This window comes from Mobula birostris, chromosome 29 (assembly GCF_030028105.1).
Source record: "Mobula birostris isolate sMobBir1 chromosome 29, sMobBir1.hap1, whole genome shotgun sequence".
NCBI classification, from domain to species: domain Eukaryota; kingdom Metazoa; phylum Chordata; class Chondrichthyes; order Myliobatiformes; family Myliobatidae; genus Mobula; species Mobula birostris.
The window spans coordinates 1,631,707-1,650,498 of NC_092398.1; the positions used below are offsets into that span (position 1 = coordinate 1,631,707).

General features: G+C 45.2%; 1 protein-coding gene across 1 annotated transcript in view; it reads left to right on the plus strand.

The window, feature by feature from the left end:
* Window positions 1-4,325: 4,325 nt before the first annotated feature.
* Window positions 4,326-18,792, plus strand: part of dcdc2b (doublecortin domain containing 2B) — a 141,191-nt gene continuing 126,724 nt past the window's right edge. The window contains exons 1-2 of the mRNA XM_072246227.1: window positions 4,326-4,603; window positions 17,949-18,006. Of these exons, the coding sequence (XP_072102328.1) occupies window positions 4,326-4,603; window positions 17,949-18,006 (336 nt within the window). The remainder of the gene's footprint in view (window positions 4,604-17,948; window positions 18,007-18,792) is intronic.

Below are 18,792 nucleotides of genomic sequence, written 5' to 3' on the forward strand. Positions count from 1 at the left end.
GATAATTCCTCAAAATATCCATGGTATCTCTGTGTCTGACCAACATGTTATTGCATTTGTAACATTGATAGCTAGGAGGGCCATTTTGTTGAAGTGGAAGGATACATCAGCTTCCACTTTGTCACAATGGTTCTCTCAAGTGATGCTATGTCTTAGTTTGGAGAAAATTAGAAGTCAAACCTTTGAACCTTTATTTGATTTTGAGAAAAGATGGGGCTCATTTGCTCGTTATTATCATTTGAGTTAATTGATAGATTTCCTCCACGATCTAATTGTAAATTTTTGGTACATTTTTTTTCTTGCTGGCGGTTTGATGTTTATCTTTAGAAGCTTTTTGTATGACGCATGGCTCCGGGGTTGAACACCTAATGGGGGTTTCCCCCCACTTTTTCTTGCTTAGTAGGGTTTTTTTATCACCAAAATTTTTTCAATCTTTAAAATAATGTTTTTATTCCTGAGACATAGTAGGTGTTGCTTACTTTGATGTACTGGTGTTAATTTTGGATAATAATAATAATAATAAAAAGATTTGAAAAGAAAGAGAGTCCATCCCCAAACCCTTAGTTCAGTGCAGAGTGGAGCAGTCACCTGAACTGGCCCCGACACCCTGACCTTTTCAATCTGGCCCTAAATCCTCATCCAAACATCGGGTTCAGTCACCTCCATACGCTCTGGGGCCTCACTCTCGTCACCTCGATTTGGCCTGTACCCGACCTTTCTGATTCAGCCCAGCACTTAAATCGATCGAACACTGGTTTTCCTCGCTCTTGGCAATGGGCCCGCTGCCTTGCCTCACCTTAGTTCTTCCACATCGAATTGCCTCCAAGTCCAAAGGGAAGTTACAGACTATAACTTGCGATGAACGTTTACCAGAAAAAGAGTGATTAACAAAGTATTCAGTTGTTTTCCTTGTTTCATCGGCCACCAGTCAGAAGCCGCTGGGATTCTGCAGCGGCATCTTAAAACAAAGACGAGAAAATCTGCAGATGCTGGAAGTCCGAGCAACACACACAGAATGCTGGAGGAACTCAGCAGGCCAGGCAGCATCTATGGAAAAGAGTACGCAGTTGGCGTTTTGGGCCGAGACCCTCCATCAGGATCTACGAGGGGTCCTGACGCAGGTTCTTGGCCTGAAACATTGACTGTTTACTCTTTTCCATAGATGCTGCCTGGCCTGCTGAGTTCCTCCGGCATTCTGTGTGTGTTACCGTACTAATACCTTTGGCTCAGTGAGTCTACGCCACCCAATTACCCCCTACAACAAATTAACCTACCAACCGTACGGGTTTGGAATGTGGGAGGAAACTGGAGCTCCCACGTGGTCACGAATGAATGTACAAACTTCTTACAGGCGGCAGTGGGATTTGAACCCCGGGTCTCTGGCACAGGGGTACATGAACTGTTACGCTGCCACGCTACCCGGTATGGAAGATCTCTCTGAAGAGCGCCTGGAGGGAGAGCGATTTGGGGAAAGCAAGATACCGTAGTGGCAGTGCGGTGAGATCTTCAGAAAGCTTCCTATAATGTGCGTGTAACACAAAGTGAGCTGGTCACCGTGCACCAACTCAACAAAGCTGACGTTGGTTGGGCGTCGCACCTGGGTGGACAGACGAAGTGCAGTGCAGGTAAACACAATCGTGATGAGGTAGATCGTGAGGTCAAGAGTTTATCTTATCATACTAGGGACCATCGAATAGTCTTATAAGAGCGGGGTGGAAGCCGAACCTGAGCCTGTTGGTACATGTCACAATCTCCCAGGACCTGAAGTGGACACCCAACATGGACACTCTTATCAAAAAGGCTCAGCAGAGGTTGTACTTCCTACGTCAACTCAAGAAGTACAACCTGCCTCAGGAGCTGCTGATTCAATTCTATTCAGGAATAATCCAGTCTGTTCTCTGTTCGTCCATCACTATCTGGTTTGGATCAGCTACCAAACAAGACAAGAATAGACTCCAAAGAACCATCAGGGCTGCGGAAAGGATTATTGGCATGAAGCTGCCCTCGATCCAGGACTTATACGCATCTAGAGTCAGGAAGTGAGCAAGCAGCATCATTGTAGACCCATCACACCCTGGACATCACCTGTTCCAACTCCTTCCTTCTGGTAGGCGCTTTAGATCACTGTATGCCAGGACAAATAGGTACAAGAACAGTTTCTTTCCGTATGCCATCAGTCTTATGAACACTTGAATTTTAGTCTATTATAAACCAAGTCCACCTGTACATACACAGGTATACCTCATTGTATATAGTCCACGATTATTTGCACTATTGTTTTGTTTGCTTTTTGATTCTGTACAGCGAGAGCTCAGGGAAACCGGCATCAAGTTCCCTGTATGTGTCCACGTACTTGGCGATAATAAAGGATTAGGATTCTGATTCTGATTCTGATACTTTTAAGATTTTCTCTCTCCTGCCCACTAGGAGATGGGAGTAGAAAGAATGTTTGGGGTAGGTGGGGTCTTCGATTATGATGGCTGCTTGTAAGGTTTAGCATTTTCCCTGGCTTGGACACAACTTCCATGGCTGACCCTGACCAGTGGACACCTCACTGTAAGGTTGTAGTGACAAAGCCTTCTCTTCCATATCACCAGCTGACATCTGACCACTGCCTCAACGGATATCTGTTAATGTCCTCACAGATGTGAATTTCCCTGTGTATCTCTCTACATGAAGCTGCTCACCCAGAGTAACAGGCTCTTGTTAGGGACTGAAGTCCGATTGTACTGCAGGTGACAAGGGGTCTGGAGCAGGATCGGAATCGGGTCTTTTATCACCGACATACTGTATGCCATGAAATGTGTTGCTATGTGGCAGCAGTACATTGCAATATGTAATAAAAACTATAAATTACAGCAATCTGACGTCAGAGGGGAAGAAGCTGATCCTGAAATATTGATGGTATGTCTTCAGGCTCTTGTACCTCCTTCTTGATATTAGCAATGAGAAGACGGCACGTCCTAGGTCTTTTTGAGTCATTGGCTTCTGAAGATGTCCTCGAGGCTGGAGGCTAGTGCCCATGATGGAGCTGGCTGAGTTTACAGCTCTCTGCAGTTCCCCACCCCACCCCCACCCCATACCAGACGGTGAAGCAACCATTTAGAATGGTCTCCACGTAGAAATTTGCAAGTGTCAATGAGGTCAGCTGAGAAGATCATCGGGTCTCTCTTCCCGCTATTACAGACGTTTACACCACACGCTGCACCCGCAAAGCTAACAGTATTGTGAAGGACCCCACCCACCCCTCACACAAACTCTTCTCCCTCCTGCCATCTGGCAAAAGGTACCGAAGCATTCGGGCTCTCACAACCAGACTATGTAACAGTTTCTTCCCTCAAGCTATCAGACTCCTCAATACTCAGAGTCTAGACTGACATCTACATCATTTATTATTATATTGTAATTTGTCCTCTACCGTGCCAATTATCTTGTTTATTAATTATTGTACTGCCCTGCACTGTTTTGTGCACTTTATGTAGTCCTGTGCAGGTCTGTAGTCTAGTGCAGTTTTTATGTTGTTTTACGTAGTCTAGTGTAGCCTTGTGCTGTCTCACATAGTCTAGTGTAGTTTTGTGTTGTTTCATGTAGCACCAGGGTCCTGGAGGGACGTTGTTTTGTTTTTACTGTGTACCGTACCAGCAGCTTATGGTTGAAATGACAATAAAAGTGACTTGACTTGACTTGAAACCAAATTTCCTCAAACTTCTACTGAAATATTGCCACTGCCGTGCCTTCGTTGTAATTGCATCGATATACTGGACCCAGAATAGATCTTAGATATGCAAGAACTTGAAACTGCTCACCATTTCCAGTGCTGACCCCTTGAGGAGTGAGTGTGTGTTCCCTCGATTTCCCCTTCCTGGAGTCCTCAGTCAGTTCCTTGGTCTTACTGACATTGAGTGCAAGGATTTTGTTTTGACACCACTCATTCAGCTGATCTATCTCACTCCTGTACTCCTCCTCGTCGCCTCCTGAAATTCTGCCAGCAATAGTTGTGCCATTGTTAAATCTATAGATGGCATTTGAGCTGCGCCGAGCCACATTGAATGTGCACCTTCTGGCCCCCGCTTTGAAGCAGGTATGACTCAGAAGTGTGGCGTGCTTTGATTGTGAAGCCTGTAAGCAAACAATAGGTTTAAATTTTTCCTGATTGTGTCAAGCTGCTGTCGTGCTGGCAGCTCTCCACACAATGCAAGCATTGATGGAAACACAGCCATGGAAACCAAGTTACCTCTACACTCCACGGTCACCCACAGCACGCTGTAACTCTCCTCGCAGCTGGATATGGATTAAGGGGAAGGACGCTGGCTCTGTGAAGGAAAATGGCCTCAACAGGTATTCCCCCTGTTCCCCAGGCAAAAAATGTTGTGGTCTTTAAGAATGGAGACCCTTTCTTTACTGGAAGGAAGCTTGTCATCAACCAGAGGCAGATTCTAACGTTTGAGACCTTTTTAAATGAGGTAACAAATAACATCAGTGCTCCAGTGGCCGTGAGGAACATCTACACGCCAAGTGGGCGACACCGCGTCCTTGCGTTAAATCAACTACAGAATGGCTGCTATTATGTGGCTGCAGGATTTGAAAAGTTTAAAAAAATAGAGTAAGTGTATTTTTACTGTTCTATTTCAACTCAGCACACACTTCCGGTGAACTTTGAGAAGTTTGGTGAGATTTCTCAGCACGATCGTAGATTTTTATTAATTAGCCGGGTGGTTGAGTCCAAGATCTGCAAGATAACATTGCACGTCTGGTTAGACCACACTTGGAGTATTGTGTTCCGTTCTGGTCACCTCATTGTAGGAAGAATGTGGAGCTTTAAAGAGGCTGCAGAGGAGATTTACCAGCATGCTGCCTGGATGAGCGAGCATGTCATGAGGATGGGATTTTGTCTTTGGGGTGAAGCCAGAGAACTTTTCTTCCCAGGGTGGAAATAGCTGATATGAAGGGAGGGGGCATACTTTTAAAGCGATTGAAGGAAAGTATCGGGGGAATGTCATTTTTTTTACAAAGAGAGTGGTAGATGTGTGGAATGTATGGTAGAGGCAGCTGTATTTGAGATATTTAACAAACTCTTAAGTTCAGCAGCTTTCGGAATGAAGCGATGATTGAAATTCACCATGCCTAAAAACTCCTGAAGAGGCGGTGGGAAATACATAATGGCTACTTGTGACGCGAGGGGTTTTGCACCATCTATGGAGATGCGATGGCCGAGAAAGTCAATGGCTGACAACCCAAGCTAGCAATTATCATGGTTAATAATCAACACGTGTTGGCTTAAGCGCTGGAAAAGTACGCGGAGATGAGATTCACATTCAGAGCTGGATGCACTGGCAACAAGTGTATCATCCAGGTAAACAAGAAGAAAATCTAAGTATTTTAATACAGAGTCCAGCAGCTGTTGGAAAGTCTGTGCTGCATGCTTCAGTCCAAACAGCATGCAGAGAAACTCAAAAAGGCTATACAGGTTATCACAACTGTCTTGGGAAAGTTCTCTAAGTACGCAGGCACCTAATGGTAGCTCCTAACTAGAACAAATTTGGAAACAATTAACTTTCCGGCTAAACTTGCCAGAAAGTGATGAATGTGTGAAACTGAGTAACGATTGTTAAGACGTCGGTAATCACCACCTGGGCGGCATCCACCATCAGACCTAGGGACCGTACCGAGGGGTGAAACCTGGGGGCTATTTGACCAGCATATGATGCCAAGTCTTCCCATGTTGGCAGACTCAGCCTTTGCGGTTGCCAGCTTTTCTCGACCCAGTCTACGCATGTGGGCATGGACTGGGGGGCCAGTTGTGGGAATGTGGTGTTCGCCCCCGTGTTTTGTGACTGTAGTGGAGAATGTGGGTTTGTTGAGGTTTGGGAATTTGCCCAGCGGTCGAGTAAGTTCACATGCAGTGGTGAATGTGCTTGACAGAGTCGTTGTGGGGGCTTATTGGGGGAGCAGGGTAACGACCAAAAGTCCTTGACTTTCATAAGCTGGCAGTTCTTAAGATCGACTAACAGCCCTTGAACACACAGGAAAGAGGTCTAGCCACTAGCCAGGACAAAACCCCATGTAACGTCGCCCCCCAGAAGCAAAGCGTCACCCGTCGTGTCCCGTTAAGTCTGGATCCTGCTGCTGTTGGTGGTCTCCAGAGAGCTATGTCGCTCTTTGCCTTCTCGTCGATAGTGGATGCTGGCAGCACACTCACTTGAGCACCCGTGTCACCCTGAAAGGGTGTCCATAATGAACAGTAGACAACCCTGGCAGCTGGAACCCACGGTGTTCACGGACCTCTGATATCTCAATGTGCTGGCACTGTTGAAGTTGCGAGACAGTCACCATGTCCTAGCGTTCGTACCAAAGCGAGCATGGTAAAAACACAGGTCCAGCACCGTCTGTTCTGCAGAGGTCCTCGTGCATGTGTTGGGGGCCTTGCTGACCAGGCTTATTGAGGTAGAGAAAGGAGGAGGAATGATGCACCACTGCTGGCTGAGTGTAGACTATCAGCCATTTTAGTAAGCTCCCTATAGTCCATCGTGGATGCATTAGCGAGGGCTATGTGAACTTGATCAGGCATTTGCTGCATGAAGAGCTCTTTAAAAATAAAACAAGGATGGTGATTTCCCAGGAGAGATAGCAAGCGGTCCATTAGCTCTGAAGGCCTAGCCGAGGCCGGGAGAGGAGAACAACTGTTTGGCACACTCAGACTCCGACAGTCCAGAAGTCTGTAAAAGGTGAGTTTTCAGTGATCACTATTTATTGTGTTCAGGCGGGTGTTCAAGCAGACTCACCACTCTCGCAGCCGTGGAGTTAGTGAGCGGCGCTACTACATAGTAGGATTTGGTGTCGGCTGCGGAGATTTCTTGTAGAGCGAACTAGGCCTCAGTTTGTATGAACCAAGCGACGGCATTTTGCTCCCAAAACTCTGGTAGTTTGAAAGCAGCTGCATCGGCAGGCATGTTCCATAATGCTGGAAGCATCCTAGAGTATCAGGGTAACCAATGTAGGTTTATAAAATGAAGTGAGGTGTTTTATGTTTAACGAACCTCATTTTATTCAACTCCAAAACCTACACCACCAAAGTGCGCTAAAAATCCTTACATAACAATGTCATCATGTTACCAGCCTCTTAAAGCAAAACACCAACTCAATGTCAGTGGTTGTGAATTATGTACATTTCTCCCAATTACGTTACCCCACTGTAAAATAGGTTAAAAGGACATGGGTTGAATGCCCTGCACTGTGCTGTAATGTTTGATGTTCTATGTTCTAGTGCCTATTCACGCAGCTTAACCTGAGGGTGTCAGGCCTTCGCAGGCAGGCCCCTCCCAGTCCCCTCCCAGTCCCCTCCCAGCTATTTGGAATCACCTGCCACCTATTTCTAACTGATCACCTGCCACTCATTCCCAACAGATCACCTGCCACCTATTTCTAACTGATCACCTGCCACTCATTCCCAACTGATCACCTGGTACTCATTCCCAACTGATCACCTGCCACTCATTCCCAACTGATCACCTGCTACTCATTCCCAACTGATCACCTGCCACTCATTCCCAACTGATCACCTGCCACTCATTCCCAACTGATCATCTGCCACTCATTCGCAACTGATCACCTGCCACTCATTCGCAACTGATCACCTGCAGCCTATTTAAACCCAACTCCCAGCCACAGTCTTTTGTTCCTCCATTGGACCAGCTAGCCTCAATCAGTTGTTCCTACTGTTCAATTACCTTGTTGCCTTGCCATGTTAGGTACCTGTTCTATCCTGTTTCATGGCCTCTTGTGGCTTGTTAGTTTAAGATTAACTAGTAAGTTCTCATTTACTAAAATCATCTCCACTGTTCTGCTTTTAGACCATAAGACTATAAGATAAAGGAGCAGATTAGGCCATTTGACCCACCGAGTCTGTTCCACCATTTCATCATGGCTGATCCATCCCCCTCTCAGCCCCAATCTCCTGCCTTCTCCCCGTATCCCTTCATGCCCTGACCAATCAAGAATCAATCAACCTTTGCCTTAAATGTACCCAGTGACTTGGCCTCCACAGCCGCTTGTGGCAATGAATTCCACAGATTCACAACTCTCTGGCTAAAGAAATTCCTCCTCATCTCCATTCCAAATGGAAGCCTCTCTATTCTCTAGTCTTAAACTTTCCCATCATAGGAAAAATCCTCTCCACATGCACTTTATCAAGGACTTTCAATATTTGATAGGTTTCAATGAGGTCACCCCTTATTCTACTGAATTCCAGTGAGTACAGGCCCAGAGCCATCAAATGCTTCTCATCTGGTAGCCCTTTCATTCCTGGAATAATTTTTGTGAACTTCCTTTGAACCCTCACCAATGTCAGCACATCCTTTCTTAGATAAGGGGCCCAAAACTGCGCACAATACTCCAAGTGAGGCCTCACCAGTGCTTTATAAAGCCTCAACATTGCATCCTTGCTTTTATATTCCAGTCTCTTGAAATGAATGCTAACATTGCATTTACCTTCCTCAGCACCGACTCAACCTCCCAATTAACCTTCAGGGAAGCCCGCACAAGGACTCCTCTACATTTCCTGACAGAGGAAGTTTTTATATTGAAACTCTTGCAAGGATATGTACCTCACAGATGTTTTTTGTTTGTTTCTTGCACCATTCTCTGTAAACTCTGGAAGATGTTGTGCGTGAAAATCCTAGGAGATCAGCAGTTTCTGAGATACTTAAACCATCCTGTCTGACACCAACAATCATTCTACAGTCAACGTCCCTGAGGTCACATTTCTTCCCCATTCTGATGTTTGGTCCGGATGACATCTGAACCTTTGACCAAGTCTGCATGCTTTTATGCATTGTGTTGCTGATGATTGGCTGTTCGGATATTTGAATTAACCAGCAGATGTACCTAATAAAGTGGCCGCTGAGTATAAAAGCAATTTTTCCAGTCTCCACTTTGTCTCAATTATCTCTCCTGTCCGCAATTCCCAGTCTGTGTTTCATTTCCCCACCTCATTGCTTCCTTATGGCAACCCCCACTGGCTGAGCCTGATTATCCCCGGGGATCCCTGATTTGAGTGCCTGAAGGAGGCTGAACGAGACCAGTCAGAGACTGGCAGAGTACAATCTGCAATCAATCTTCCTCACACCAACAGATCGCTCATGGTGTGCTGCTGTCGGAAAATCTCGTAATAAATCTTCATTAAAAGTTCATTCCACCATATCATTAATGGAAAGTGTAAACAGGGAAGCCCAAGATTTAGATACTGGCAAACTTCGCTCAATCATTTTCTCCTACGCAAGTCCTGCACACTCCCCCTCCTTTATATGTTCAATTCAGAAACACGTCCTTTACTTCATGTGTAAACATTTCCTTTAAAAGCCTCACATGTGGAACCTTTGAGAAGACATTGCACCAGTTTGCTTTGCAGGGCAGCATGGCAATGCAGTGGTTAGCGTAACTCATCAGCTGTAAGGCTGGGGTTCGACTCCCATCGTTGTCTGTAAGGAGTTTGTATGATCTCCCTGTAACCACATGGGTCTCCTCCAAATGTTCCAGTTCCCTCCCCCCTTCCAAAACATAGGGGTTAGGATTAGTGAGTTGTGGACATGCTATGTTGCCGCTGGAAGCATGGTCAGACTTGTGAGCTGCCCAGCAGAATCCTCACGGATTTGATTTCAGAGTCATGTTTAATATCACTGGTGTATGTCATGAAATTTGTTGTCTTTGTGACAGCAGTACATTGCAATACATAATAATGGATAAAAACCACAAATTAGAGTAAGTATGTCTATATTAAATAAATAGTGCAAAAATAGAAATAAAAAAGTAGTGAGGTAGTGTTCATGGGTTCAATGTCCACTCAGAAATCGGATGGCAGAGGGGAAGAAGCTGTTCCTGAATCATTGAGTGTGTGTCTTCAGGCTCCTGTACCTCCTCCCTGATGGTAGCAATGAGATCAAGGCATGACCTGAGTGATTGGGGTCCTTAATGATGACCCATCTTTTTGGGTCATCGCACCTTGAAGATGTCCTGGAAGCTGGGGAGGCTAGTGCCCATGATGGAGCTGACTAAGTTTACAACTCTCTGCAGCTTATTTGGATCCTGTACAGTAGATCACCCTCACCCCCACACACCCCCGTCCCCATCCCTGTATCATACTATGATGCAGCCAGTTGGAATGCTCTCAACGGTACACCTGCAAAAATTAGTGAGTGTCTTGGGTGACATAACAAATCTCCTCAAATTCCTCATGAAATATAGCTTCTGTTGTGCCTTCTTTGTAGCTACATCAAGATGTTGGACCCAGGGTAGATCCTCAGAGATATTGACACCCAGGAACTTGAAATTGCTCACTTTTTCTGCTTCTGATCCCTCTACGAGGACTGGAATGTGTTCCCTCATCTTACCCTTTCTGAAGTCCACAATCAGTTCTTTGGTCTTACAGATGTTGAGTGCCAGATTGTTTCTGTGACACTACTCTGACAGCTGATATACGTTGTCACCATCTGATTTGTCACAAATGATGCATTTCACTGCATGTTTCGATGTACGTGTGACAAAGCTAAACACTTTCTTTCTATCTTTCTTTCACTGTTTCTTTAATAAAAGCAGAAATTGCAGGAAGTATTCAGAACATCAGGGAGCATCTGCAGAGAGAGGAGACGAGTTAACTTCCACAGCAAGCTCTTTTTTCAACTTATGGACAGATGTGTAAAAGCCCTTGATAATAAACTGAGTGTTTCTTAAACTGCATTATGATTATAACGTAAACAAATCAAAGCGGATGTATCTCAAAGAAATTACTAATGTCCACTTGACATAAATTTAAATGCAACGGAGTTTGTTAAAAACAGTTTATCATCATTATGTGCTGTGTCATATGACATCATCATTTTGCATGGTGTCATGTGACATGGGTGATCGCGGTCTTTCCATGACCATGATTGTTCTCGGCAAATTTTTCTACGGAAGTGGTTTGCCATTGTCTTCTTCTGGGCAGTGACCTTACAAGACGGGTGACCCCAGCCATTATCAATACTCTTCAGAGATTGTCTACTTGGTGTCAGTGGTCACATAACCAGGACTTGTGATGTGCACCAGCTGCTGGTACGACCCTCCACCACCTGCTCCCATGTCTTCACATGACCCTGATCGGTGGGGGGGGGGCTAAACAGGTGCTACACCTTGCCCAAGGGTGACCTGCAGGCTAGTGGAGGGAAGGAGTGCCTTATGCAGCTTGAGCATTGACATCTCACTGTTGCTCAGTTGTGTTTAATTGTAATGCAAATTGCAGTTGTCAGATTTCACTGGGCGACTCTTGAGCTAAACCATCATTTCATACAACCTGTCACACAAAGTGGATGTTCTGAACTCCTTTCTCAAGAAACTGTTAGAATTAATCACTTTTGTTACCTTACCATGACACTGAGACGTGTGTAAATTTGATTAATCTTTGGTCCTTCTATCTCAGCTGATTAATAACTGTCCTTCCTGAGGGCATTCAATACCCTAACCATTTACTTGGGTGACGGTATGGAGATACGTCTCTACCAAAGGAGGTTTAAGGCACTCCTTCCCTTCACTAGCATTTAAGGAACTCAGGTGGGCACACGGATGATAGAGAAATGGAGGGCTGTGTAGGAGGGAAGGGTTAGATTGATCATGGAGTAGGTTAAAGGGTTGGGACAATGTTGTGGGCTGAAGGTCTTCTACTGAGCTGCCCTACTCTCTGTTCTATGAAAAAGCTGCAAACACCAGTGGGTGTAGGATTTAGGATTCTGAAGCGGTGAAATTTGATAAGCAACTGAAGGAATCTCTGGTAGATCAGAAAGATATTCCATTGATGTTGGATTCAGTGATCTGACACTGACAACTTCTCAGTTACAAGTAAGAACTAATTGGCCAACTCATCCATCAAGGAAAACTGTGAAGGAAAACATGAATTATGTATTTAATTTTCAAATAATGGAATGTGTTTTTGCTGGAAAACAGAAGAGATATATTTTTGTTTGTGGTAGAAGAAAGTGTAGGGAATAGTGTGAGAGATTCCCCTTCATGTTCAACCCTTCAGAGCCTCAGCGTCTCACGAACTTGGGAGACGGTGCGTACTCACAGGGTTTACACCTGCAAAATTCACATCCTGGATAATCAGTCGGCATTAATTGTTTCATACAGTATTTTGTATTTTTGGAATAATGGCTAACATAGCAACGTGCAGAAAATGCTGGAGGAATTCATGTCAAAGTCATCTCAGGTTTATGAATTCTCTTTACTGCCACTCCGTCCGTTGATGCTTCCTTCTTTATTCTCTTTCCGTTCCAGTTTCCTGAAATTGTTCACGATACACCGTGCATCCAAATTCAACGCTTGTACGAGTTCGACATGACCTGAGAGAGAAAATGGATCAGCCATGATGAAATGGCGGAGCAGACTCGATGGGCCAAATGGCCCGATTCTGCTCCTATGTCTTATGATCTTGTGGTCTTATGACCTCTCTACTTTCCATGTTCTCCACCTCTAGAAACATCTCTTGTTTGGCTTTTATAGACCACCAATGCTTCTGGAACCTTAGCATCTCTAAATAGTTCTGCTCCTCGAGTTAAAACATGAATTAATTTTTATTGAGATACAGTGCAGAATAGGCCCTTCCAATCCGTTCAGCTGTGCTACCCAGCAACCACCAATTTAACCCTTGCCAAATCACCAATTTACAGCGACCAGTTAACCTACTAACTGGTACGTCTTTGGATTGTGGGAGGAAACCAGAGCCCCCGGAGGAAACCCATTATTTCATGGGGAGGACGTACAAACTCCTTACAGAGGACTTGGGGATTGAACTCTGAACTTTGATGCCCCGAGCAGTAATAGTGTCATGTTAACCGCTACTGTGATGCCCCCAGTGAGAATTATCTCCATTCCAAACTGGGTGCCATCACATTTTCCTGAGACAGACTTGGTTTAGACAAGCCTCTGCCCAGTGTGGACAAGTGCAATGCACTTTGTAAGTACTTAATTGGATAGGAAATACTTTGGCACGTCCAAAGTCATCAAAGGCTTTACATCATTAGACATTTGGTATGTCACCAACGACTCTGGCAAATTTCTACAGATAAACCATGGACAGCATTCTAACAGGTTGTATCACCGTCTGGTATCGAAGCACCAGGGCTCCCTCCCCCTCTCCCTTCCCCTCTCCCTCTGACTCTCTCACTCTGCAGTTCACGTTCTGATGTGTTTCTGGTCTCTGGTTGCTCCTTTCTCTGTTGTTAATTTGGACGATTTTGATCGGGACGGTCTGCAGATAACGAACACTGAGCTGAACTGAATATGCCTGGAACCTTGATTCTGTTTTTTATTTTCTGTGTTTTTCGCGTGTTTTTTGTTGCCGTTTGGGTGAATTTTTTTGTTGCTGTTTGGGTGATTTTTTGTTGCCGTTTGGGTGAATTTTTTTGTTGCTGTTTGGGTGATTTTTTTGTTGCCGTTTGGGTGATTTTTTTGTTGCTGTTTGGGTGAATATTTTTGTTGCCGTTTGGGTGATATTTTTGTTGCTGTTTGGGTGATTTTTTTGTTGCCGTTTGGGTGATTTTTTTGTGTATGGTGCGGTTTAATGCTTTTTTTTTGAATGGGTTCCATGGTTTTCTTTGTTTTGAGGCTGTCTGTGGGGAAGATGAATCTCAGGGTTTATACTCCATACTTACTTTGATAATAAATATACTTTGAACCATTAAGGACCCTTGCAATCCGGTGCATGCCCTCATGTCATCAGCAGCCTGAGGAGCAACACTTAACATTTTAGGAGCAACTTCTTCCCCTCCCTCATGATACTTCTGAACAGTCCATGAACCCATGAACATCAGCTCGCTATTTTATTCCCTTTTTTGCCCTACTTATATATATTTTTAATACATTCCTCGCTGTAACTTACAGAATATTTTACAAATTGCACTGTACTACCGCTGCAAAACAACAAGTTTCATGAGATATACCAATGATAACCAATTGGATTGTGATTCTGAGAGCCCCTATACAAAAGTAGTTCTCTTTTCCTTGTATGGTAGCCTTTTGTAACTTTGATTCTGCTTGTCGTAGCTGTCAGTTTGACGTGATTAACAATTGCTGTTGCTTGCTCAGTTTCTGCGCCGACTTCCTGGACAACCTGACGCCTTGTCAAAGGAATTTATTTTTAAAAATACAGCATCTCATTTCGGCCAGAGCTATAAAGACAAGCCCTGGCTTGCGGTGAAATATAATGGACAGTTCCATGGCTCCAAACACCACGGTCATAAAGTCAGAAATAATTTAAAATCACAGGGCAGAATTAGCATCTGTCCAGCCTCTCTTGTAAAGTTCTATTTGCATCTTGTTTTTGCTTGTGGGATCAGGCTGTCACTGATAGCACGGGGCACGATTGCTTACCCCTAACCATCTGGGTGCAACCACCTTCTTGGCCCGACGTGCCCACTTGATGAAGCTGCTCCCAGAGGGGATGGTTGATCTGACACAAATAGTGAGACCGTCTAGCAGACATAAACTCAGGAGATTCTGCAGAAGCTGGAAATCCTGAGCATCACAACACAAAATGCTGGCAGAACTCAGTAACAGTCAACATTCTGGGCCAAGACCCTTCTTCAGGACATTTAGATTAGATTATGAGGACAGGCAGTACTCTTTTAGTGTCATTTAGTAATGCATGCATTAAGAAGTGATACAATATTCCTCCGGTGTGATATCACGGAAACACAGGACAGACCAAGACTGAAAAACTAACAAAAACCACATAATTATAACATATAGTCACAACAGTGCAACAATACCATAACTTGATGAAGAACAGGCCATGGCACAGTAAAAAAGTTCAAAGTCTCTCGAAAGTCCCACATCTCATGCAGACAGGAGAAGGAAGAAAACTCTCCCTGCAATGCCCGCCCACAGTCCGACTCTGAGTCGTCCGAAAACTTCGAGCCCCCGATCAGCCCTCCGACACCGAGTACCGGGCACCATCTCTGCCGAGCACTTGGACCTCAGTCTCGGTCGCCAGCAGCAGGCAAAACCGGGGATTTTGGGGCCTTCCCTCCGGAAATTCTCGATCGCACAGTAGCAGCGGCAGCAAACCAGGCATCTCAGAAATTTCTCCAGATGTTGCTATGCTTCTCACGTCTGTCTCCATCAAATCAGGATTGTGCACGGCATCCTACTTACAAATATGACATCATTTCAGCGGAGAGCTGCGCGCGCTGCGTCGCGCCGCCACCTTCTCCTCCTGCCTCCCGCCAGAGGGTGGAGAATCTGTGAATTTGTTGCCTGTGAAGGCCAAGTCATTGGACATCTTTAAGGCAGAGGATGATAGAGTTTTGATTGGTCAAGGCATGAAGGGATGAAGAGAAGCAAGGAGATTGGGGCTGAGACAGAAAATGGACTGGCTATGATGAAATGGTGGAGCAGAGTCGATGGGCCAAATAGCCTAGTTCTATTCCTATTTCTTATGGTCTTATGAAAAGGAAGGGGGCAGAAGCCAGAATAAGAAGGTGGGGGAGGGGAAGGAGTACAAGCTGGCAGGCAATAGGTGAGACCAGGTAAGGGCAGGTAAGTGGGTGGGGGAGGAAGGTGAATTAAGAAGCTGGGAGGGGATAGGAAGAATAGGTAAAGGGCTGAAGAAGAAGGAATCTGATAGGACAGGACGGTGGACCATGGAAGAAAGGAAGGAGGAGGGAACTAGAGGAAGAGAAGGGGTGAGAAGGTAACAAGAATGGGGGATGAAAAAGGAGAGAAGAGGAAAGGAAGCAGGAATTACCAGAAGTTGGAGAAATCGACGTTGCCGCCGTCAGGATGGACTATAAGGTGTTGCTCCTCCAACCTGAGTTTGGCCTCGTCATGGCAGCAGAGGAGGCCATGCACTGACATGTCGAGATGGGAACAGGGATCGGAAATGAAATGTGAAGCCACCAGGAGATTCTGCCTCTGGCAGTGGAGGGAGTGGAGGTGCTCAGCAAAGTGGATCTCTGGTGCCTTCCTTGTGGAGCCTGAGAGGAACGGCCATGTACCGGTCAGGTGTTTACGATGCGTCACGATCATCATCACCACGTAACGATCTGAATTTGGATGTCACAGCTGTGGCGGTACAACACGATGCATTCCTCTAGACTGTTAATTAGGGCCTGCGGATGACCGGATTCTCAACATTTGTATCAGATTCCACTTTGTAAATGGAATAACTGGCTGCATCAGTAGCTGCTAAAATGAAGAAGGCAATGGTATTTTATTTCATTTCCCCATATGATATTGCTTCTTACTTTGATATGAAATCCAGCTTGGAGGCACCTCTTTGTATTTTAGTTGCAGTGATGTAATGCAGGTGATTTTATTTATTTATTGAGATACAGTGTGGAATAAGCCCTTCTGGCACTTCGAGCCAGACTGCCCAGCAATCCCCCGAGCTAACCCCAGCCTAGTCACGGGACAACTTACAATGACCAGTTAACCTACCAGTCGATACGTCTTTGGACTGTGGGAGGAAACCGGAGCACCCGGAGGAAACCCATGCAGTCACGGGGAGAACGTACAAACTCTTTCCAGACGGCAGTGGGAGTTGAACCTGGGCCGCTGGTACTGTGAAGGGTTGTGCTAACCACTAGGCATCTTCATGTTTGAAAATATTCAATTTTCTTTTGGGGACAGAAATGAAAGATTGTGGGAGTAGGCAGTTTAAATGGTTCAGCACAGATTAGATGGGCCGAAGGTCCTGGTTCTGTGCTGTGTTTCTCTATGACTCTATTAAAGATGAGCTTTATTTTTCACACATACACCAAACATCAAGACTTACAACAGATACAAATACATTGTTTACGCCAAGAACCAACGTGGTCCGAGGATGTGCTGGGGCCAGCCTGCGAGGGTCACTACGCTTCCGCTGTCAACATAACATGCCCAACGTACTGACTCTTACTAATTCGCACATCTTTGGAATTTGGGAGGAAACCAGAGCACCCAGAGGAAACCCTCACAGTCATGGGCAGAACGTACAAACTCCTTACCGACAGCATGGGAATTGAACCCAGGTTGCTGCTGATATGTAAAGTTCAAAGTAAATTTATTATCAAAGTACGTATATGTCACCATATTCAACCCTGAGGTTTATTTTCATCTGGGCATACTCAACCAATCTATAGAATAGTAACTATAACAGAATCAATGAAAGACCGCCCAACTGGGGCATTCAGCCAGAGTGCAGAAGACAACAAATTGTGCAAATGTAAAAAGAGAAAACAATAATAATAAAAAATAAATAAGCAATAAATACTGACAACATGAGATGAAGAGTCCTTGACAGTGAGTCTGTTGGATGTGGGAACATTTCAATGATGGGGCAAATGAAGTTGAGTGAAGTTTGGTTCAAGAACCTGATGGTTGATGGGTAGCAACTGTTCCTGTGGCTCCCGAGGTCCTTGGACCTTCTTCCTGATGGCAGCAACGAGAAGAGAGCATGTCCTGGGTGTTTCTGCGATGAGGACTAGCTCTATCAAAGGAGGGAGGTTAGGGCACTCCTTTCCTCCGCTGGCCTGCAGGCCACCCTCGGGCAAGGTGTAGCACCTGCTTAGCCCCCACCACCCCACCGATCAGGGTCATGTGAATCCATGGGAGCAGGTGGTGGATGGTCGTATGAGCAGCTGGAGCACATCACAAGTCCTGGTTATGCGGCCAATGACATCAGGCAGACAAGAGTATTGATAATGTCAGGGGGGGGGGGTCACCCCGTACGGTGACCCCCGTATTGTAAAGACACTGGCCAGAAGGAGGTAACGGCAAACCACTTCTGTAGGAAAATTTGCCAAGAACAATCATGGTCACTCATATCACATGACATGGCACGTAAGGAAGGAATGAATGTATTTTGTTACTGAAGCCTCTTTTGAAAAACTAAGGACTTTCTGCTGCCCCCTTAAAATTTCTTCACTTATTCTTTCTTCCATCAGTTACTTACAACAAAGGAGTCAAAAACCGAATGGAACCAGAAGGAAAAACGAGGTGGTGGTGAGTCTCAAGATCATATTCCAGAGATGTTTTGTTTGTGGCTGCGAAGTGTACACACTACAGAGTAATGCCAACTGCACCATAGTTATTGCTGCTGCTAATGGAGACGAAACTCTGAGTGCCTTTGCACATTTCCCTGGTCTCGTTGTTCGAGTGAAACCTGTTGAATGGTGAAAGGCCTTGTTGGAATAGATGTGGAGAGGATGTTCCCAATGGTGGGGGAGACCAGCATCAGAATAGAGGGGCATCCTTTTAGAACAGAGATGAGGAGGAATTTCTTCAGCCAGGGAGTGGTGAATCTGTGGAATTCATTGCCACGGGCATCTGTGGAGACTAAGTCACTGGGTATATTTAAGGCTGAGGTTGATAGATTCTTGATTGGTCGGGGATGAAGGATATGGAGAGAAGGCAAGAGATTGGGGCTGAGAAGGAAATAGATCAACCATGATGATGAACTGGTGGAGCAGACTTGATGGGATGAATGGCCTAATTCTGTTCCTATACTTCATGGTCTCAGTCAAAGGAATGGACGAGGACAAAGGGTTAATACGTTACTAACACGATAGTAATGTTGTGGACACCATGTGATCCCTTGGTGATTATCTAGTGAAGTACGTGGTGCCATATTAATGGAGATCGAATGTTAAGCAGCTGCTCCTCACTCACATGTCCACATGTTGGTTATTCTGGGGACATACAGCACTGTACTTGGGATTCAGAGCGAGTGAGACCACAGGTCAGTGAATATTGACCCGTCTGTGGGGTTGGCTACTGGGACTGTTCACT